Source organism: Petaurus breviceps, unplaced genomic scaffold (genome assembly GCF_028583685.1).
Source record: "Petaurus breviceps papuanus isolate PSGF00001 unplaced genomic scaffold, PetGlider_PUasm1.0 183, whole genome shotgun sequence".
Classification (NCBI taxonomy): Eukaryota; Metazoa; Chordata; class Mammalia; order Diprotodontia; family Petauridae; genus Petaurus; species Petaurus breviceps.
The window spans coordinates 25,916,257-25,940,162 of record NW_027185791.1 but is presented as its reverse complement, the minus strand read 5'-3'; the positions used below and the strand labels follow the sequence as shown (position 1 = coordinate 25,940,162).

Sequence of the window (23,906 nt, the reverse complement as noted above, 5' to 3'; positions counted from 1 at the left end):
CATCTCAGAAAAGGAAATTGAACAAGCCATCAATGAATTCCCAAAGAAAAAATGTCCAGAGCCAGATGGATTTACAAGAAAATTCTATCAAACATTTAAGGAACAATTAATTTTAATGCTATATAGACTATTTGGGGAAATAGGTGAATCTGTACTACCAAATTATTTTTATCACACAAATATGGAACTGATAACTAAACCTGGAAGAGCCAAGACAAAGAAAGAAAATTATAGACCAATTAACCTCATGAATATAAATGCAAACTTTTTAAATAAAATATTAGCAAAAGATTATAGTAATTCATCACAAGAATAATACACTTTGATCAGGTAGGATTTATACCAGCAATGCAGGGCTGGTTCAATATTTGGAAAACTATCAGTATAATTGATCATATCAACAACAACACTAGTAGAAACCATATGATTATTCCAATAGGTGCAGAAAAAGCTTTTGACAAAATAGAAGACCCATTCCTATTAAAAACACTAGAGATCATAGGAATAAATGAAGCCTTCCTTAAAATGGTAAGTACCATCTATCTAAAACCTTTAGCAAGCATTATATATAATAGGAATAAACTAGATGCCTTTCCAATAAGATTGCTACTGAAATAAGGATGTCCATTATTACTGCTGTTATTCAATATGTTACTAGAAATTAATAAAGCAATAAGAGAAGAAAAAGAAATTGAAGGAATTGGAATAGGTAAAGAAAAAAATTAAGTTATCACTCTTTGCAGATGATAATATGATATACTTAGAGAATCCTACATAATCAAATAAAAATTAATTGAGATAAATAAATTTAGCAAAATTGAAGGATATAAAATATACCCACATAAATCCTCAGAATTCCTATATATTTCTAACAAAGCCCAACAGCAAGAAATAGAAAGGGAAATTCTGTGGAAAGTTAGTGTAGACATTAAAAAAATATTTGGGAGACTATCTGCCAAAACAAACCCAGGAACTATATGAACATAATTACAAAATATTTTTCACACAAATAAACTCAGATCTACATAATTTTCTATTTTTTTTTCTTAACATCAGTTGCTCATGGTTAGGTCAAGCTAATATAACAAAAATGACAATTCTACCTAAATTAATTTACTTATTGAGTTCCATGCCAATAAAGTTAACAAAAAAATATATTATAGAGCTAGAAAAAATAATATCAAAATTCATCTGGAAGAACATAAGTTTCAGAATATTGATGGAACTAATGAAAAGAAATGCTAGCGAAGATAGCCTAGCCATGTCAGATCTTATAACTGTATTATAAAGAAACAATCATCAAAATAGATTGGTACTGACAAAAAATAAAGGGGTAGATGAGTGGAATAGGTTAGGTATACAAGACACAGTAGTCAATGACTATAGAAATCTAGTGTTTGATAAATCCAAAGACCCCACTTTCTGGGATAAGAACCCACTATTTCACAAAAACTGCTAGGAAAACTAGAAAATAGTATGGCATAAAATGGGCATAGACCAACATCTGTCACCATATACTATAATAAAGTTCAAATGGATATGTAATCTAGGTATAAATGCTGATACTATGAACAGATTAGGGGAGCAAAGAATAGGTTATCTGTTAGTTTTATGGATAATAGAACAATAAATGACCAAACAAGAGATAGAGAATATTATGAAATTCAAAATGGATAAATTTAATTACTTTAAATTGAAAAGTTTCTGCACAAACAAAGTCAATACAACCAAGATTAGGAGAGAAGTAGAAAACTGGGAAATAATTTTATAACTAGTTTCTTGGATAAAGGCCTCATTTGTTAAATATATAGAAAACTGAATCAAATTTATAAGAATACAAGTCATTCTCCAATTGATAAATGGTCAAAGGATGCAAACAGGCAGCTTTCAGAGGAAGAAATTAAAGCTATATCTATAGTCATATGAAAAAATACTCTAAATAAATATTTATTATAGAGATGGAAATCAAAATAATTCAGAGGTACCACATCACACCTATCAGATTGGCTAACATGACAAAACCAGAAAATGATCAATGTTCAAGAAGATATGGGGAAGTTGGAACACTAATTTATTGTTGGTGAAGCTAGTAACTGATCCAAGCATTCTGGAGAGTAATTTGGAACTATGCCCAAAGGACTATCAAAATGTGTATACCCTTGGACCCAGCAATCCTACTTCTAGGGCTTATATCATAAAAATGGGGAAAGAATCCATGTGTACAAAAATATGTATAGCAGCTCTTTTTGTGGTGTCTGCATTATTAATGAGATATGAGAAGTTTCTGTGGGTATATAGTATATATTTTTTAAGTATTGGATCGCACAGGATAATAAGTGCTCATCTAGCCAAAGTATGTTCTGCATAACATTTTTTTACCCAGAAGGACTATAAAAAGTAGTATCAAAGAAATATAGAAAAATAATGATAAAGCTTAACAGAGCAATAGAGATATTTAACCTACGTCACTAAACCGAGAGAGTGCCAACATCTGAGTTCACACAGAAGGGCCCCTTGATAGCAGCTAACCAGAGTCCAGGTACAGGAAATCAAAAATGCCTCAGGCAAAGTGCCCTTCCCATGACCTAGCCCCAAGGCAAAATATCAATTTCACAAAATATATACAGTTTCAAGCAAAGAAAAAATTGGTGTGGTATATTTTAGTAACTGATCAACCCACAGCCAGATGGTGCCAAAGCCTGTGTGACTTGGGACCTGATCAGCTCTGTGTGCTTTATGTGATTCAGAACAGGATGTGTTACAGCTGTGAACTGGGCCAGAATAAAGGAGCAAAACATCCATGATTGATAAGTCAAAATATCTGTGTTTTAAGGACACAGTTTTGAGTCCATATGTGCCTAGAAAGGGTGGTCAACACTTCAAGGAAAAGGAATCAGCCATATATGCTCTTGCCTTCAGTCCTGGGAATACGACCCCTGTTCCAAGGAGAAAAGGGAACATATGTAGTCACATAGGCCCATAAATGTACAGGAAGATCTTTATACCTTATTAATCCTTCAGGGCCAAGAACTGTAAATTTAGGGAATGCCCATCAATTGTGGAATGGCTGAACAAGTTGTGGTATATGATGTAATGGAATACTAGTATACTATAAGAAATAATGAACAGGCAGACTTCAGAAAATCCTGAAAAGACTTAAGTGAACTGATGCCGAGTGAAGTGAGCAGAACCAGGAGAAAATTGTTCACAGAAACAGCCACTGTGTGCAATTTGTGATTAGACAATTTGTGATTGTGATAGACTTAAAACAGATTGTGATAGACTTAACCCTTCTCAATGCAAGGACCTAAAATAGTTCCAAAGGACTCATGATGGAAAATGTCATCCACATTCAAAAAAAGAACTATGGAGTCAGAGTGCAGAGGAAAGCAGGCTATTTTCTTTTTTGTTTTATTTTGTTTTGCTTTTTATTTTTCTTTCTCATAGTATCTCCCATTTGTTAAAATTCTTCTATTCGACATGACTAATGTGAAAATGTGTTTAATAGGAATGTATGTGTAGAGACCATATCAGATATCATGCCATCTTAGGGAGAAGAAAAGGGGAGAAAATTTAAAAGTTATAGAAGTGAATGCTGAAAACTAAAAATAAATAAATTGAAAAAAAATAAATTAGATTCTATGTTGTTTAATGCATATTGTATTTAATATTGTTATTCTTCCACTGTTTAATGTGGTTTTAAGTATAATGTAATTTCCTGTTCTATTTTTAATTCATTTTTGTTGGGAAATTCTCCATTCACATTTGCAGTTATAATTATTGGCTATGATTTCTTTCATTATCTATCCTACATCTGGCTCATTGTTTAGTTTTTGATGACTTAGAATAAGTGTAAATAGCAATTGTTTTCTCTTCTGGCCAGAAACCCTAAGGGTCTTCCCTTCTCAGACTGATACTGAAGGAGAGAGTGAGTCTGATAAATTTGCCCAACTCTACTTCACTTAATAAAATTTACAAGTAAATCAAGACATCACCCTCATGAAGTCATTCTCTCTTTTCTAGAATGAAAGATGAACATCATCCCCCATCTGTCTACACACACACACACACACACACACACACACACACACATGCTCATGCATAAAGTTATCTCCTTTTAAAAATGCATCCAAATTTATGTCATTTCTTTTATTTACTGAACACTAATCTACACCTTCCACCCCACTTCCTGATTGGTTTTCCTTGGAATTAGTTTTGGAGTGTATTGTTGTTCTGAAATGTGAATAGAATTTTTTTTGGTTATTTAAAATTATGATTTCTTTATATTAGTGTTCAATGGATTCTCACAATCTCAACTTTGCTGTTTCAAATATTTCTGGACATTTTGTATCATTTCTTGAAGCCGTTCTTCAGGTTTCATTTCTCATGATTTCTTTTAAATCCACATTCTGCTTTCAAGTTAAGCATTCTATTACCATGCATATATAATTATCTATAACATTATCTTTCTAATTTTATTCTACAAATTTCCCTTTTGTTTCTCCAGTTTACCTACCGATTGTGTTGTTTCCTCTTTCAGAGGCTCTGCTTTTATGGAAAGTGTTTCTGTACCTTTTATCCCTAAACTTGCTGATCTTTTGTTAGATTTACTGATTTATTTTCTTTAAAGGCTATAATTCCTTTTTTTTTTTTTCCAATTGACTGTTTGACTATTCTTCTGAACAATTTCAGAGTATTTTATCTTTGTTCCATTTTTGTTTTAGGGATCCTCAATTAAATAGTTTACTATTTTTATGTTCCTCAGGGCATTTTTGAGTCAGTTGCCTTTGTTTTAAAGACCATGACTATTAAAATAAGCCTTCAAATGCTCTTTTAGATTTTCTCTCTTCAGTCATGTTTATTTTGTCTTAATAAATCACTTGCTGAGAAATTGTAAGCACATTGATTGCCATTTTCTCCTTCAGAAAAACTGGAGCTCTTCAGTCCATTCACCAGTCCTTAGTCCCTCTTCTATATTCACAGAAGCCCCGGTTTCAGTGGATGTGGCCTGTGGACTCTCTGCTGTACGGCTGCTCCAAAGGGAACTCTTTGAAATCCTCTCAGTAACTGACTCCCCTCAGTCACTGGCTTGGTCTCTGCATATTACTCATGAAACTGTGACAGGATAGTTCCCTAGGGCACAACTAAGAGGGATGCTCCTGTAAGTTTTTGGAGTTGAATCCTGACCCTCCTCTGACTCCTTTTACTTGCTGCCTATTTTTTCTTGTGCTATATTAGTTAGTTTTAATCAGTGCTAGGCTTTTGATCTTTTTATTTCTTCACTTTCTCATCCCCCACACTATCCCCTGGAGAAGGCCTAGCTCAAGCTGGCTTTTGTAACCTGAAGTGAGGGTTCTACTTGGGAGGGGCCCAGCACACGTTGTTTAATTATAAATAAAAATCTTGCAGGGTGGGAGTGATCACATTCCTGCATCACACCCTTCAGAAACTGCCTGCCCTTGAGAAGTGGGGTCCAAAAAAGGGAGGGGGACAATTGGATTACAGGATAACGCAAGTTATTAAATAATACAGCATAATATTAATTTTCCTCAGTCATGTTGTAATTTTGTATTATTTCTTTTTCAGTCATACTCCCCCCATCTCTACAGTCACGGAAACTTGTTGCTCCTTCTCCCACCCAAGAAGCAACTTTATCCTTAACTAATGTCTCCAGTAACAGATGGATGTTCCCTCATGCCACCAATATGGTGGGGCAGAAGAAGGAGTGGGATTTTTTTCTTATTATGCCTTACTGCTACTTCTAGGTTTACCGCCACCACCATCACCACTATCACTCGGCAACTTCTCCTTTGATGTTCACTCTAGGACATATAATATCATATCCAAATCCTGATGACTTTTTTCTCTTGATTCTCTGGTCATTCTGCATCCTTTCTCAAACGGTTTGTTCAATACCTTCCTGATTCAATTTTCTACATGTTGGTGACAGTCAGGAAGACTTAAGTTCAAATATGGCCTCAGTCGCTTACTAGTTGTGTGTTGGACAGGTAATTTAACCTCTCTTGGAGTTTCCTTAACTGTAAGATGAGAATAACAGCAGCATCTACCTCCCACAATTGTCACCAGAATAAAAGGAAATAAGGTTTCCAAAGTGCTTGGCAAAAGTTAAAACAATATTTAAATAAACATTTTGGTACATATTTAATTAGTATTCTCTTTGTTCCAGTTCACAACAACCTTTACATTTATCTTCTTTCAATCTACATGTTGATGTCACTTCGAATTACTTCACCCCTCAGTTCCATAATCTCATTAACTCCTAAGACCTGTACTTTAACTCTTCCTTAGTCATACACAGAAACCATCATGACCTTATCTTTTGAACAGAAAATGTTTTTCCTCCATAATCCATAATTCTGAAGTTACTCTATCCGACCACGATTTTCTATCCTGTCGTCTCTTTCTGTGTCCCACTGTCTCTTCAAACCTTACTTTGTCCTCACTGCAAAAAAAGTCGTAACCTCTAACTGCCTTAGTTTCCTCCTCAGTAAAAAGTGTATAATGATAATAACACCTGCTTCTCAGGGTTGTGCTGAGAGTGAAATGACATAATATTCCTAAGTCACTTCATAAACCTGACAGTATCATACCGACTCTTTCCTCTTGTTGTTATATGACGCCTCTCCACTTTCTCAGGTAATTTCCCTCTGCCTCTGCGTCATTTTCCTCACCTGAAAATCTTGACTTAAAAGTAAATCAGGTTAATATGACACTGTCCTCTGTTCTTGAGCCCCTTTCCCCATTTCCCCATTGTCCTCATTCCTTTCCAGACCTCAACCTTGAAAATTGCCAAAGTTTCTACTCCTATCAGTGTACCACTGATGAATGCCAGATCATCAGACAATCACTATTGTGTGCTACTCTATTTTTTTTTCCTTTTTGATTGACTCTCTATTGCATTCCATATGGTGTCTCTTCCAAAACTTCTCTCCTCGGGTCATTCAGCTCTTCTCCTTTCCTTTCAGCAGAGGACCTCAGTTTATATTTGACTGAACAAAAAGGGCATCAATGGAAAACCATTTCTTACCAATTATATATCTCAAATTCCCTCCACATAATTCTCCTTTTTTTTTTCTCCTTTGCTCTACTTCTCATTCCTGTGCTTTCTTTGATCTTGACCCTTACCATTTTCTCTGGAAGCTTGCCCCATTGTTCATCACCCCCTCCCTAAATTTCCATCTCTCCTCATTCTTTTGTTTCTTCCCTGCAGTATACAAGCATGTCCAGTTCTACTCCACCTTTAAAAAGCCTCCACCTTCCCCTATTATCTCCTCAGATATTATCATGGCATGCTTCTCTTTCACAATAAAACTCTCAAAAAAAAAAAAAGCAGCTACATTAGTTGATTACGATTTTTCACTTCAAATTGTTTTTAAACTCCTTGAAATATTTATTTTCACTCCATCTCACCACCTGATTAAACCTGCCTTCTCAAAGTTCACTAAATGGTTAATTTATTGCCAAATCCAATGACCTTTTCTCAAATCCCAAGTCCCAAAACTTCTTAAAGTCTAGGTTCTGCTTGACACTGTTGACCGATCATCTTATGGATACTTTTACCTCCCTGTAGTTTTGTGACATTGTTTTTACCTGGTTCTTGTGTCAGGATTCTGTAAGTCATTCATTCATTCATTCATTTGTTTATTTATTTGTTTGTTTATTTTAATGAACTGACACAGTGTAATGTATCTAAATCAAGAAATCAAGAAAAAAATGCTTATAAAATATTTGGGGAAAAAAAAAAGAAAAAGAAATCTGCCATGATTTTTGCCTGGAAATAGTTGTTGAAATTTCTTGTGCTCAAAACTTTATACTTTCTTGGGTTTCCCAGAAACTATATACAGCAGACAAATTTTGGAGGCACTCAATCAATCAAAAAACATTTATGAAGTACCTACTGTGTGCCAAATAATGTGCTAAGTACATATTATGTTTAAATTCAAAAGAAAAGTAGCTCTTTAGAAAAGTAAATGCAGCACTTGAAAAGCTTTTTAGTAAGAGGGTGAAAGACAGAGATGATGAATAAATTTTCTTTTTCCATTCACTGTAACATCAAAGGCTATAGAAATATTAACCTAGCAATTCCCAGAAATGGGATGGATGGTTGTGTGGTCAGTTTGGGTCAATTTGTTAGTAGAAGGGGGAAAAATCACAAAAAGAAGGAAATTCTAAGTAGAATTTTGTAAGATATTATTGTTAAAAAACTTTTATGTAATGATAAATTGAGAAAGTTTATTTATTAATTCTCATTTGTAGTAAGATTCTGAATAAATCCATAAATTTGTGAAAATTTTGTCAGTAAATTCAACCATGGAACTCTGAATTCAATAAGTATTTGTAAAGTTTCAACTATATGCCAGAAATAATGCTTGTTCCTGGGGATATAAAAACTCGAGTAAAACAGATCTTGCTGTTAGATAACTTATATCTAGATCTCATCATACTTATTATGCAACAGTAATAAACCAATTTAGTTCCGAATACACTTTTTTAAATAAATAAGTGACATATGCTACACAAAGAAAAAATGAATTCTATAATCAAATAATGAATAAGACTGAGGACATAGATTATTATAATGCCAATCATGGCAGCACATCTGAGGTCTTCTGCTGTGAATAATTTTAAGGGTTTAATTGTATAGTATAATGAACTCTCTATTCATTCAGCAATAAATTAAACATTGTTCAATAAAGCATAACATTCATTGCAATATCCTTAAGCAAAACATATCATCACTCTATCTATCTATCTACACAAATAGGGGGACATAGGCTAGGCTCTCCCATAGCACAACACAACCTTAAGGGATAGAAGAAAATACAAATACCATCCACTCCTAGGTCACAGCATGTCACAATTTCCTCAGTCAATCCACAATATCCAAGTAAAGTCCTCTCTCATATTGACTCAAGACTGACTCCTAGCCCCATGGCTCTTCCTCTGTGTGCTGACCACTCCTGACTGTTGCCTGCATTCATATATAGGCAGCACTCTGCTCCTACTGTGTATTTCATCTCACAGGGACTACTCTACTCCAATGTCCTGCCAGACATCAGGCTCCAGGGGCTCCTGCCCACAGCTTCTGTTTCTAGGAAACAAAGCTTAACAGGGCTACAAAAATATTTATAGACATTACCAGCACCATCATCTCAATTTACTTTAATAGCTCTTAAAAGGGGTTTAAGCTAAGTCTCATTTCCATGGGTGGATCTCTATCTTTCAGTTCAATTCACTCATAAAGATCAATACATAGAGCTTCCATCTGAGAAATTAACACAGACCAACAGACAGAGTGCTGACATCACAAACATTCTTCTGTTAGACCTCCCCACAAGCAAGTTTCCCTAGCCCACTCAATGCTACGTTTTCTCTCATCTCTGCTTCTCTCTTTACTCTGTCCTTTCCCTCTAAACATTATAATTAATATATATATATATATATATATATATATATATATGTAGTTTTCAATAAAAGATCCTTGATTCAATAAAAGACTCTTGATTCCACCAAAGGTAAGACTCAAACAAAGGTACTTAATTGACTAAAACTCAATCCAGAAAACAATAAAAATCTTACTTTTCTTGCCAACACAATTACCTGGAGAAGACTCTTTCACTCCATTTGAAATAGACTTTTGGGAAAACTGGAAAGAAATACATTAGTTTTTTATCAACATCTTACACCATACACCACAAAAAACACAAAATAGAAATATAGTAAATTCTTAACCAAACAAAAAATGGAATCTATCTAGAAGACAAAATGTATATATTTTTTTCTTTGTGTAACATACTCTTAGGGATCACTCTCCCAACTTATAGTACCACTGATAGCTCGAATTTCCAGTAGACTGGCTTTTATCACTTCCAGAGTTCTAATGATAAATTTGTCAATGACTGTCCTCCAAAATGCTAGCTCACAAGCCCTCACCAGTGAGCTACCTCATAACAATCAGCCAGTAGACTCAGATAGTTCATTGGCAGACATTTACTTAAATATTCTAGTAAGAAGAGTGTTACAAAGCATTTCCTACAACATAAAAGTCACACTCTCCCACTAATACATTCAGAGTTGAGGAGAGAGGCAGAACAAGACTGACCCTAAAGCACTGTAGTAGTATAGTGGAGACATATGTATAAGGGGAACATATGTGGTCAAAGTAACATAACACTAAAATTTGATATTCTTTCCTTAGAGATTAAAAAAAATTATAGTTGTTCTGCTGTTTAGTTCTCTTGACAGCATGAGGCATCACTATCCTGAATTACAAGCTGTCTCTTCCTAGAGTAGAATCTTACATAAAAAGGCTGACCTGCTGTTGAACTGGATCAAACGGATCATTTAGTGATTGTGATGGATCTTCACCAGAGTTGCAATGCTCCTGAATTGCACTGGGCTGGGCGGTTGGTGAATGTATTGACATTTTACCGGTCTATACTGATGCTGGAGTGGACCGTGCACTTCTGCAGTGGGCTAAGCAGGTTCATGGCAGTGGCTTCCAGTTGAGGTTGGGAAGCCTTCTCTGCCTCTGGACAGTAGCTTCCTGCTGTGTCAAGCAGGGTTAGCAGCTAGATTCTTCTCAAGGTGTGGTACCTCTGCTGGATGGATTGATCTCTGGTCTTGCTTTTCAATAAGCCCTACAGTCTCCAGGTGATGTGCTACCATGCTCTTTTCAACTGGAATATTAACAAAACTTTTTTTTAAACTAGGGTCACAGACCTTAACTCAGGACAAGCAGAATATTCTTCCCTTTGAAACTCCCAGAGCTTCAGTTCTGAGACTGTCACCTGTAAGCAGAGGATGTAGAAGGTTTCCTTTTTCTTTTTAACCATTTCTTCCTTTCAATCCCTTAGAAAGTCATTTTATGTTGCTTTAGAATCATTCAGTTCAATCATTTTCATCTCCCATACTCCTTGGACAATCAAATAGATGAATGTCTAGGAATAAAGGTAAAATGCAGTCTGTGCTTGGGATTCAAGTTCATTGTCTTGATGGCCTCTGAATATTAAAGAGTGTCTACTTTGCATCAAAAGGCTTTCCCCTTCACATTTTACTGTCTCATCATTTCATGGATTCTTACCTGGCCACTTTTCTTACACAAGTATAATTAGGATGGTTAATAACCGATTTGGGAAAATGCTTCGTATCAAATATCTCTTACAAGAGTCTAATGTCCTGCATATTTTTGTTTCCATGTTGTCTCTTCCATTAGACTGTAAGCTCCTAGAAGTCAGAGACTGTAATTTGTCTCTTTTTGTACCCTGAGTCCTTAGCACAGTGCTTGGCACATAGTAGATACTTAATACACGTTATTGATGGATTGGAAGGAATAAGGGCAAAATAATAAAAACCGAATTCCATGAAAATATGATCAAGTTTGGCCCCAGAGCAAAGATATGAGAGGATCCTTCCCTCCCTTCTTTGTAAGGACGGGGGACTATTGTCATCAAATACTGCATATAATGGCAGATATTTTGGGATGTATTGATTCATATACTTCATCTTTTACCATTTTACATATCATATTCCAGTATTTTCCTTCTTTATAGAAGTGTTACTGCCAAACTTTGCTACCCTGGCTGTGAATTCTTGATACTTGAATTCTTTTCTTTGACTGCTTAAAATATTTTTCCTTTGAATGGAATTGAAATTCCAAAATCTATTAGATTTTGTCTTTGACATTACTGAGAATTTTATTTTTGTGTTTATTTAAAAAACTGATTGGCACATTCTATTTTCACTTTGTCCTCTGATTCTAATAAAGCTATATTATTTTCATTGATATTTTCTTAGAAAAGAGTGTAATAAGGGTTAGTATTAGTCTTTTCACTTCATTTTCATTAGAATCTGATCATTCTTTAGCTATTTTTCCTTCAGCTGTTTCCCATTTGGGTTATTTTTGGATATATATATATATATATATTTTTTTTTTAAGGATCACCTAAGTGGCAGGGTACATTGGACTTTCCAGCACAACCTTGTCAGGAAGGCCTGAGTTCACATCTGGCTTTCAGAAGCTTGTCAGTTTGTGGGCCTGGGCCAATCACTTCGCCTTTGTATACTTCAGCCTCAGTTTCCTCATCTGTTAAATAAGAACACGAATAGCACCTTCATCCCAAAGTCATAGTTAGAATACAATGTGATACTATTTGTAAAACTTTGTGTAAGTCTTAAGGTGCCAAATGATAATTATTACCAATTTATTCTTTTTCCAATTCTTTCCTCCACTACCACTAAAATATGTTTTCTTCATTTCTTCCAGGAACTTTTGTAGTCTTCGAGATGAGCCTTTTATTCTTCTTTTGGGTTTTAATTGTAGTTGATGTAGTTGATGTTACTTTCAATTTGGGCTTTTCTTTCAGGCATCTCTTAACTCACAGTATTTCTTTTCAATGTTTGGTATTGTCTTCTATTTATTTCTTTTTCCAAAATCAGTTCCTTATTTGAGTTTTTGTCCTGGGCCAAACTGCATCCTCTCCTACACTCTTTTTTTTTTCTTCCATACTCTTGAAGGGAGTAATTAAGCCCTGTTAGGCCCTGAACTCAATTTCCTGGCCCCTTTCTCATATATTCTACCACACTGAATGTGTCAGCACTCAGAGCATTGGCAAGTTTCATTCTGATCCCAATCAGAAATCTGTGGTTGTCTGTCACTGATCAAGGCACTGCTCATACCTTCTGTTCTTCCAAGACCTCTCTGGACTGTCCCTATCCCCACCTTGGGTTTCTAACTTGATTTAATACCTGAGCTCATGTTGGTTTTACTGGCAGGACACCTATTCTAGCACTTGCAATTTCTGCCTATGGTTTGTACAGCTCTGGGCTGGATGAAAGTGATTACTGATGATTCTCTTTGGATTTCTTGATCATTATTCATTAAGAATGGTTTGATGTCAATTTGGAAAGTCTCCAATAAAGTTTCCTTGGGAACATCGCTTGGCTCTCTGCTATTTAACACGTCCGTAAGTTACTTGGCTATAAGCATAAATGGTATCTTATTAAATTTGCAGATGATTCAAATCTAGGAGGAATAGCCAAGACATTGGATGACAGAGTCAGGATTCAGAAAAAATATTTATAGTCCAGATTATTGTGCCAAATTTAATAAGGTACAATTGGATAGAGAGAAAGGTAAAGTTAAATGCTAAAATTGTTTCTTTTTTTTTGATGTTCACATGTACCAGATGAATAGAGTGTGTGCATTTGAAAATAACTATGTTTTTAAAGGCCTGCAATATGACTCCGTAGTGATAGGGCAGCCAAAAAAGCTAATGGAGTATTCAGCTACATTAAGCTAATGGAATTTCAGCCTGCTAAGTGCCTTAGGTGGTAGAGTGAATAGAGAATTCATGCTTAGAAGACTTCAATTCATATTCTCCCTCACATATGGGAAAGCCATTAAACTTTCTGTGCCTCAGTTTTCCCTTCTGTAAGATGAGGGGTTGGAATCCATGGCTTCTAAATTCTCTTCTAGTCATGGCATAATGGAGCCAGTTCAGAAAAGGCTCTTATAAGAGTCAACTATTAAATTTTCAACATGATCATTTATATTTCAGAAATCAGAAAATGTTACAAATTGGGACTTGATGTAAAGTTTTCTTGATTACCTAGACTAGAGAAAATGATGAAGAAAACGTTTACAATAAATATTATACTTAAAATTGTATCTTGGGTTTTCAGTGAGATTATTAAACATTTACCACATACACCTGCTTCTAGCTATAAATCTTTGCATCCTATAACTAGAGAGAGGCTGGTTCCCCTCTGTTAGGTACTGGCAAGATTACATACGTAGTATCATGTTTAGTGGTGAGTGCCAAGTTTTAGGAAAGATATTGATAAGTTGGGAGCATCCATAGGAAGGTAAATAGAGTGGCAAATGGCCTTCAGGTCATGAATTAATGAAAAGAATTTACTAAGCACTTATTATATGTACAGAAGCTTGTGCTATAAGTGCTGTTGAAATTGAAAAGCTAAGTAGTCCCTCCTTTAGGGAAACCATATCCGAATAGAAAAGTTCAGCTATAAGGAAGGAAACAAGCATTTATTGAGTGCTCACCATGCACTGTGCTAAGCACTTTACAAATATTGTCTTATTTGATCCTCACAACAAATCTGGCAGATAGGTGCTATTATTAGCCCCATTTTACAGTTGAAGAAACTGAGGCATATGGAGGTTAGGTGACAGAGTTTATAAATATCTCAGGTGGGATTTGAACTCAGGTCCTTCTGTCTCCAGGCCCAGCCCTCTATCTTAGCTGTGCCACCCTACTGCAAATTTGATGAAAGGTCTCTGGCCATAAAGTATAGTAGCAAAGCAGATGTCAATTCATGGCCTTTAACTTACTTACTTAGTGTCATTGCCACTGAAAAGATCATATCATGATCTTACCTGATGCTTCTGATATTCAAACTCTTGGTGAGAAATTTCTTTTCCAGGTCTCCAGTAGCTGTGGTTTCTAAGGAGGCTAGGCCCCAGCTCCTGCAGAAGAAATTGCTGAGTCTCTCCGAGGAATGCTTCTTTATATGGATTGCTGTGGTGACCAAATGATCATCCCATATGTAGAAGTGTTTAAGGAAATGTGAATATACAACCTTGTGAGGGCTGTATAACTGTCTTTATCTAAAAGGTTGTCATGTGGAAGAGAGAGTCTACTTGTTCCACTAGTTGGCAGGTAGGCCTAGGGTTAAAATTCTGCCTCTGACACATTTTCTCTCTGATCATGGATAAATCACAACTTCTCTCCCCCTTATTGTCAAGGGTCTTGGGAGCTTCTCTGTCATGTCCCAAACAGGCAGCAGGGCTCTTTACTCTGGTCATCCAGTTAACAAATGTCTACTTCACAGTCCTCTGTCCTTCCCCAGGTACTTACAGGCTGATTTCTCATCTAATCGCATCTATGGATAAACATCTCCTTTCCTAGAAGGACCATGAGCTAATTCCTCATCAGATTTCAAACGCTTCCTCTTCAGGAAAAGCTTTATATCTTTATTTGCTGCCAGGGAGTCACAAGTCCTTCATCATTGTCTACTCTATATAACATTCTCCCAACACAATGCAGATCAGGATTCTTCTCTGCTTTTCCAATTCTTTCTTTTTGATTGAGTAAAGTCTGTGTGTGTGTGTGTGTGTTTGCACATAGGCAAATAAAGCAGCACATCAATGGAGTGGACCTTAGAAGCTAATTAGTCCAGTCTTTCAATTTTACATATGAGGACACTGAGGTCCAGAGAGGTCAAATAACTTGTCCAAGATCAAACAGTAGCAAAAGATAAAGAGAGAATTTGAACCCAGGTTTTGTCTCCAAAAATTGTGCTCTGTCCACTCTACACTTTCTCATTCTCCATAATATTAAAAATAAAGACGCAAAGGAGCTAACCCCGTTGCCCATTCTTCTACCACCTTGAGTTTTTTAGTATCTGTAGTAATGACTTGACTGTGACAGAAATACTATTCACACTCTTGCAGGTCATACAAAACTATCTTTGATCTCCTTACTTACTGAGAGAGCCTCAGTATTTTATTCCTCTTTTTACAATGTCCCTGAGAAAACCACTGTGGCAAAGTTCTTGTGGGAGGCTCACAAATCTCATCAGTTCATTAGCACCATGAGTTCCATAGCCACTTTCCTTTTCTTCTTGTTACTAACCTCTTACCTTGCCTTAATAGTGTATATTACTGTCGAATGGAATGTAAATTTTTTGAAGTCAAGGTCTGTCTCTCAATTTTTTTTGCTTGCATTTGTATCCTTGATTCCTACAACAGTTTTTGGAGCATAATAGGTGCTTAATAAATGTTTTTTGGTTGGTATGTTGGTTACCACCTCCTTTTTCACCCTTTCCTTGAGCCATCCTCATCCTCTTTCCTCTTCAACTCAAATCTTGTCTTCTGCTTCTTTCCTCTATTCTCATTTCCTTCTTAAATCTTGTTTTTCCCCTTGATTCCTTCTTTTTGTACCTCATTTCATTTATACCGTTCAATTCAATTCCTTTTCTTTTACTTTGTCTGACTCATTCTTTTTAATATTCTCAAGTCGTCCCAAATTCTCCTCTACCAATCTATTTCCTGCCCTCTTCCAAGTTCCAAAATCCTCCAAATCACTTGTCTCTTCCTTTGTCTCTTCCTTCTCCCCTTCTCCTTCTATTTCTTTCTCATTTCCTTTCCTCTTCCTTTTTCCCTTCTCTTTTCCCTTCCCTATCTCCCCTTATTTCTCTTTCCCTTTCTCCTTTTCTTTCCCCAATCCCCTCTCCTTCTTTCCTTTTCCATTCTCTCTTACCTTCCCTTTCCCCTTCCCATCCTCCCCTTTCTTCCTTTCCTCTCCTTTTCACCTTCTCTCCTTCTTCTTCTACACCTATTCCTCTTTCTCCTTTAGCTCATGTCCTTTAGCTCCCTCTTCCACACAACCTTCTTCAGTCACAAATGTGAATAGAAGAGTCACCACCCATTTTGACAATTTGGGGCAAGGTAGTACAAATAATCTAAGAGATGCTTGTATCATAGTGATATCACACAATATATTTTCCTATTTGAAAGTCACCAAACGTTTTTATTATGTACTATTATATCTAAGAAACTATTCTAGGTCCCAGGGATTAAAAGACAAAAGGGAAAAGAACAAATATCTGCATTGAAGAAATCGATATTCTTTTTCGAGGGTCTGGGTAGATTGACTTTTATAAAAGACATAAATGCAAGATAGTTTGAAGAACAGCAAGGAAGATTAGGGAAATGTATCTATAAGAACTGACACATAATGTGAGCCTTGAAGCAAAAAACCATTATTCACCAATATTCCCCTTTCCTACCTCCTAATACCAAATACATCTAACCCACCCAAACCCAATGATTCATTTTGACTCATTTCCGATCTGATCTCATTGCTTTGACCCATTAGTCATTACTCTCTCTTCTTTCTCTTTAAGCCACCATTTTCATACCTCCAAAATGAATAAGATCATAACTATTTTCTGGGTCACAAAGGCAAAATGAGATAATATATATAAACTACAAGAATGAATGTGCTATTTGAATATGATTCAGTATTACTAATTTGACCAGACCTGTGATATCACTAGCATATGAAATTTCTAGAGTGGAAAATCTCAATATCACTGTCAATTGACTCCTTTCCTGTAATTTATTGTTTCAGAAAGTTGTTTGGGGCATTGAGAAGTTAATTTGTCAATAGATTCACAGTGCCACTCTTTAACAGGGGCAGGACTTGAAATCAGGTTTTGCTGACTTCAGAATTACCTTCTTATTCATCATGCCCATGATTTGGATGATGATGACTATTATCATCATTATTATTTATTATAAATTCCAAAAGGGAATTATTCTTCTAGACATCAGTATCACAAGCTTTATTCTAATCAAGGTCTCTAACAAATGCATGATGATAATAATGCAATTTCTCTTCATGTCAGTACACAGGTCCTCTGCTAGGCCACGCTGAAGCACTAGTAATACTTCTAGTAGCAATGAAGTGACTAAGGGGCTCGGACAGTGAGGTGGCACAATGGATATGGCGCTGGGCCTGCAGTCAAGTAAAACATCTTCCTGAGTTCAAACGTGACCTCAGAGGTTTATTATCTGTGTGAGTCTGGGCAAATTATTGAACATTGTTTGCCTCCTTTTCCTCATCTGTAAAATGCAATAGACAAGAAAATGAAAATCCACTCCGGTACCCTTGCCAAGAAAACCCCAAATGGGGTCATGAAGAATCGGGCAATATTGAGCAGCAACAACAACTGAAAAGATATGCGGGCAATAGTTTTTAGTGACATTGGAAGTTGTGCAGGACTAAGTTTAAATTAAGTAACATGTTGTATTCTAACATCTCAATGAGGACACTCATTGACCCTTGCTGGCGCCATTATAGTCACAGCCCTTTAAGATTTTTTCAAGGACAGGAAACATGTATAACTTCTTCCTTCCTTCCTTCCTTCCTTCCTTCCTTCCTTCCTTCCTTCCTTCCTTCCTTCCTTCCTTCCTTCCTTCCTTCCTTCCTTCCTTCCTTCTTTCCTTCCTTCCTTCCTTCCCTTCTTCCCCTTCCTTCCTTCCTTTCTTCCTTTTTCCCTTTGTTTCTTCCTTCCATTATTCACATGGAATACTTTTTTTGTGAGGCATCTAGGTGGCACAGTAGATAAACTGCTGGGCTTGGAGTCCGGAAGATTAATTTTCCTGAGTTTAACCCTGGCTTCAGACACTTATAAACTGTGTGACCCTGGGTAAGTCATTTAACTCTATTTGTCTCAGTTCCTCGTGTGTAAAATGAGCTGGAGAAGGAAAGGGCAAACAACTACAGTATATTTGCCAACAAAACCCCCAATGTGAGGACAAAGAACAGGACACTACGGAAATGACTCAACCACAACCACCCCTTTTCCGTGACCAAGAGAGCTGATAACAATACAACACCTCAAGATAAATTTAATAAAAGACTTTGCATATATTTTCTTACCAGAGACAGTGACACAAACAATATTTTGAATGAATTCAAAGGGTGATAATATTTTTCCTTAATTAGCCTTGCCCAGGCCAAAGCAGAATGTACTAGAAAAGAAAAATGTTTCCACCGTAGTCTGGGTCTATAAATTTTGTAGGAGGTTGATTTGTTAAAATAAAGTGCAGGGTGTGGAGGTGGAAATGAGCGGGGGAGAGAACGAGAGGCAGAATCTTTGAGCCTAGAAATTCGTCATCATGCCTTTGTTTTCCGGATTAAACAATTGGTGACTGGTGAGTGGAAGAGAGGCGTGATTACAAACATTCCCAGCTGCTCCCAGAGGTATTGGTGCACTTGTAGTGTAGACTGTACAGAGAAGAGCTGCCTCAGGAGACAGAATGCTGCTTAAAAAAAAAGGTAAATAAAAATCCATGAAAAATCAAACTCTGATAACTGTGAAAAGCAGATTGTTATAGGACAGGGCCCATTGTTTTACATCAAGAACATTCAGAACAGCAAACACACACGTGTATACGCGTGCACATACACACACACACACACTGTGAATGCATGCACATAGGCCTAAAGCCCTACAGCAATTCTATTTTTCCCTGTGGCTGTATCATCCTATAGAAATTAATTGGCATGCCTAAGGAGATTCTGAAGAGTTTCATTATTTTATCACTGTACCTACTTAATAAGACAGCACAGTTTGCACCCTAGTAGAAACTCTGCACCACAGGTAAGAAATGAGAAATGTTCAAGGTCAATTAATTGCAAATGCTTAAAGTTAGCTCAAAGTGCTGTAGTTGTACTGTGAGATATGCAGGGAAAAGCTCCTCTTCAGTGGTTCATTTTTCTCCTGATGAGAACTGATGGCCCAAGGTTAGCACACTAGAAGCACGCTGAAGCTTTTTTTCCCCCCATGGGTTGCTTCTCTACATGTATTTCTATGTTAATTATACTGTGTAGCTTGAAGGAATCAAAATGCCAGTGAAAAATAATTAATATATTTTTTCTGTACTATCAATATTAAAAGAATAACTAAACAGCAATTAAGGGGAGATTTTTTTTTTTTAAGGCTGAAATTCATGATGATTTCTCTTACGATTAGAATTCTTCTTTTGACCTAACAATATTGCCCAAGTAAATATGAAATCAAATAGACTTTCTTGGAGGGTTTGCTGGAGAGTTCAGTTTCTTGGGATATTTAATATCCTTTGAATTTTGTTTTATTCAATAGTTTCTTAGATGGTGAAGCTTGTGAAATTAAATTTCAAGTAAATTTTTTTCAGTAAAATGGATAAAAGCATTCATCAAAAAGATCTTACAGATGAATTTTGGTGGTTGCAGTACTAACAGTTAAAGCAGACATAGAGAATCATCATATGCCATGAAAGCATTGTTTGAATAATGGCAAAACTCGCTACACCTCCCGGATCCTAGGATCATCATGGAAATGTGGCGATTATCTGCAATAGTTAGACGAAACTCACAGGCACACTAATGGATGCCTCCAAACTCAGTCTAATATTTATAGGTGACCTTTTGAACTGGCATGGGAACATATTTATTATCTTTCTTCTTTAATGGTCCTCTCTTATAAACTTCCCTATTACTCTTTTCTTACAACAAGTTTTTATTGATATACTTTGAATTTTTTTACATCACTATAGTATTTTGTATTATACCATTCCCTCTCCTACCAGAAAGTTATCACATATAACACATTGTAATTTTAAACAAAAAAGAAGGAAAAAAATCAGAAAATTAATTAATTTGTTGAAAAAGTCTGAAAATATGTGCAAGGTATACTTTTGAACCTCACACTTCTCTAAATGGTTAGAAAGGCCATATCTTCTCATATCTTTTCTTTTGAGTCAGGCTTATTCTTTATAATTTCAAAATATTCACCTCAGAGTTTCTTTGTGGCTGCTTTTCTTTTCATTTACATTGTTGTTCATACATAGACATATGTGTGTTTGGTGCGCACATGCATATATGTGTGTATTGTGTGTGTACATACATGCAAACATTTTCCATGTGTCTTAGTTATTGTCACATTCTTCATTTTCCAAAATGTCCCTCTTACTGTTGAAGGCACATCATCCTTACATTTATCTAAATTTATGTTTACAATTTCAATGTTGTCTGTGACTCTTCTCTCACTGATCTTACAGAGCCATTCAATCTATTTCCACATCTTTCACACACCTTCTCTTCACTCACACAAGAACCCGTGTTGTTCAGGCCCATATCACCTAGGAATTACATGATTGGGCATCTCCTTAGATCTCTTACTTAGTGACATGTATGTTCTTTGTAATATGGCGATTTTAACCTTGATGTCTTTGTTCTTTACATTTATATTTTTCTAGTCATTTTGTATATTGTTTTCTTATCTTTACTTACTTCACTCTGCATCAGTATATGTAGATCTTTCCAGGCTTTCCTATAGTCATCATTTCTTATGATTTAGTAATATTACATTATCTTTAGATAGTATAAACTGTTTGACCATTCCCCAGAAAATGTTCAATAATTTTGGTTCCAATTCTTTAGTTATCACAAAATTTGCTTCAATAATGATGTTTATGTATTTGGAGACTTGCTTCTTATCAAGCCTAGTAGTGGGATCTCTGAAGGTAAACGGCATGGATAGTTTACTCACTTGACTTACTTAATTCTAAATTGCTTTCCAGAATTGTTGCACTGATTCACAATTCCACCAAAAACTTCATGAGTTAGTGTGTCAAGATGTTGTGCAGCGTAAAGAATAAGTTTAAGATGGTTATGCTTTTCATTTTTTTTTAGTTATTGGCTTAAAGTCTAGATAATTAAACTGAATTTGTGGGCCTTTTTAGTGCACCCTAAGATACTAATAAATACATCCTATTGATTTTTGAAAATTAGAAATTCTTTACATTTCATGCGTATGCACAGTTATGAAACTCATCTCACTGGTATTTTCTCTTTACTAATGTGAATTCATCATGTAATCTTTACTACTTTTCTTGTATTTCTCCCCACAAAAGGAGCTGGTGGCTGGTCTCCACTCGTGTCAAATAAATACCAATGGCTACAGATTGATCTTGGTGAGAGAATGGAAATCACTGCTATTGCTACCCAAGGTGGATATGGGAGTTCTGACTGGGTAACAAGCTACCTTCTGATGTTTAGTGACAGTGGAAGGAATTGGAAGCAATATCGTCAAGAAGAAAGCATCTGGGTATGTTTCTATAATAATCAAAACTAAATTGCTCAGAATACAAATTCTAGCAATTGTTTCATATTGCTGCCAAGTTAATATATATACATAACAATAAAGAATTTCAGTTTTCAGAATTACTATAAAAATAATTTCCAGTTGAAAGTAAGGTAGATTCTAGATTCTCAAAAGCATTATACATGTATTTTTGTTGAATAACTAAAAGTAAAATATACTTTTCCATTCTTTCAGTTAAAGTTGGGGGGGTGAAGGATATACCATTTATTATTCTATTAAACAACACTGAGATCTGAGGAAGAAAAAAAAAGATCATGTAAAATTTGTATTTTGTTCAATAAAGGGGTAATTTAGAAAATGCTTCTTAAATCATGGGTTGGTTTGCAAAATTATATGTGAGGGGGTCTCAAAAAACATTGTCAACAGTAAAAGGTCTCTGCATGTGTAACAACCAAAAATTAATTCAAAATCAAACACATAATGAATCTGAGGTATTGCTGGCAGTGTTTGCCCATGTTGCATCACGCAGCTTCACTGCAGCCTTGGTTCTGAAAACAGGATTTACCAGTATAAAATCAAAATATCAATCAGGTCTGAAAATCATTGAAGATGATCTGCATCCTGCAGTATCAAATCATCTAAGAAGATTTAATTAATTATTTGAATATAAATGAGCACATAGATCTCATTAGTATGCAAGGTTTCTTTTGTCTTTAATAAATGGCATAATTATATGTATATCACAGAATTGTTTTAAAATAAATTTACTTGTGATTTATTATCAGTAAATGTGATTTGTATGCCTATTTTATATACCTATATACCAGAGTCATGTAAAAGTTGTTCAGATAAAAAGGGGTTGCTAGTTCAAAAATTTTATGAATCCCTTCCTTAGCATTATCTCTGTATCATGTTACATTAGAAAAATAAATGCTTTCCTTTTATTTCCTTTGATCTTATCTAAGATTTATGAAATACACTAAATATTATAAAATAAGATAAATGAAAAATCTGTGTGTGATACACATAGTAATGTAGGTATTGCCCCAATCAGAGTTGATGGTCTTTACTACTACTGTTTAATTTAAAACATAAACAAAAATGGGTCTTGTTTAGAAATTCAGATGAATCTCCTGAGATGCTTTGAGATCATAAAGAAAAAGTCACCAAACAGTTGTTGCACTAGTACAGTTGTTATACTTATTGAATAATTGCAACAAATTATTTACACCATATTGCATATGAAAGGTGACACTATCTATGCCAAATAATGTTCATGACATTTAAAAGTGCCAATATTGAAGCATTGAATGGAAAGAATATCGGACATCTGTATACATACACACAGACATAATAATGATAGGATATATATATATATATATATGTATATATATATAGAGAGAGAGAGAGAGAGACAGAGAGAGAGAGAGATCTTTAAAATGTCATTTTCTGAGGGAAAATGATAATGCCCTTTTAAAAGGAAGGTTGCAGAAGGCAAGCTATAAACACTAAAGGGGAATGTATAGATTAGTTAGAGAAAATTGTACCTGATATAAGAAAGAAAGAAGTTAGTGTGATGGAGTAAAGGAGAAATTTCTCCATTCTGGCTCTAAAAATAAACAAATAAGCCAAAAAACTGAATATAATCCAGAGTTTTCATGCATGTATCTAATTTTTCTTTCTTTTTCTTTTGAAATAAGTAAAGGAAAGACATAAGATTGCAATTAAAAAAACAAAATTATTAATATTAGAGAGATCCGACAAGAAGATTTGGCATCCATGATTAATTTGTGAATAATAAGGGAATTGTCATTTTTCTCTCTATATACTGAAAATCATCTCTTTAATGCAAGTCTCTTGCAACAGTCAAGCTGATTTGAAGAAGGCAGGAACCATGTATATGCTGAGGGTCACTTTTTACTTTAAGTTAAGTAATTCAATATTTCTCATTTCTAACAAACCTGGGTACAATCAAATTTATCAGAATTAATGTCTACAAACAAGAAAGACACAAATAATGAGATAAATGAATTGTATTCAATCAACCTTTCAACAAAGAGTTTTTGAAGCACCTACTATGTGGTAGATACTTGGCTAGATGTTGGAAATGAAAGAGAAAAAATGAAATAATTTCTGTCTACAAAGGTGTTCTGTTCTTTTAGGAAAATAAAATGTTCTTATGTAAAAAACAAATATGGGAACTCATACAT

General features: G+C 35.3%; 1 protein-coding gene across 1 annotated transcript in view; it reads left to right on the top strand.

The window, feature by feature from the left end:
* The window catches only part of CNTNAP4 (contactin associated protein family member 4), a 598,489-nt gene that overhangs the window by 185,346 nt on the left and 389,237 nt on the right, over window positions 1-23,906 (top strand). Inside the window, exon 3 of the mRNA XM_069088042.1 lies at window positions 21,506-21,699. Within this exon, the coding sequence (XP_068944143.1) occupies window positions 21,506-21,699 (194 nt within the window). The remainder of the gene's footprint in view (window positions 1-21,505; window positions 21,700-23,906) is intronic.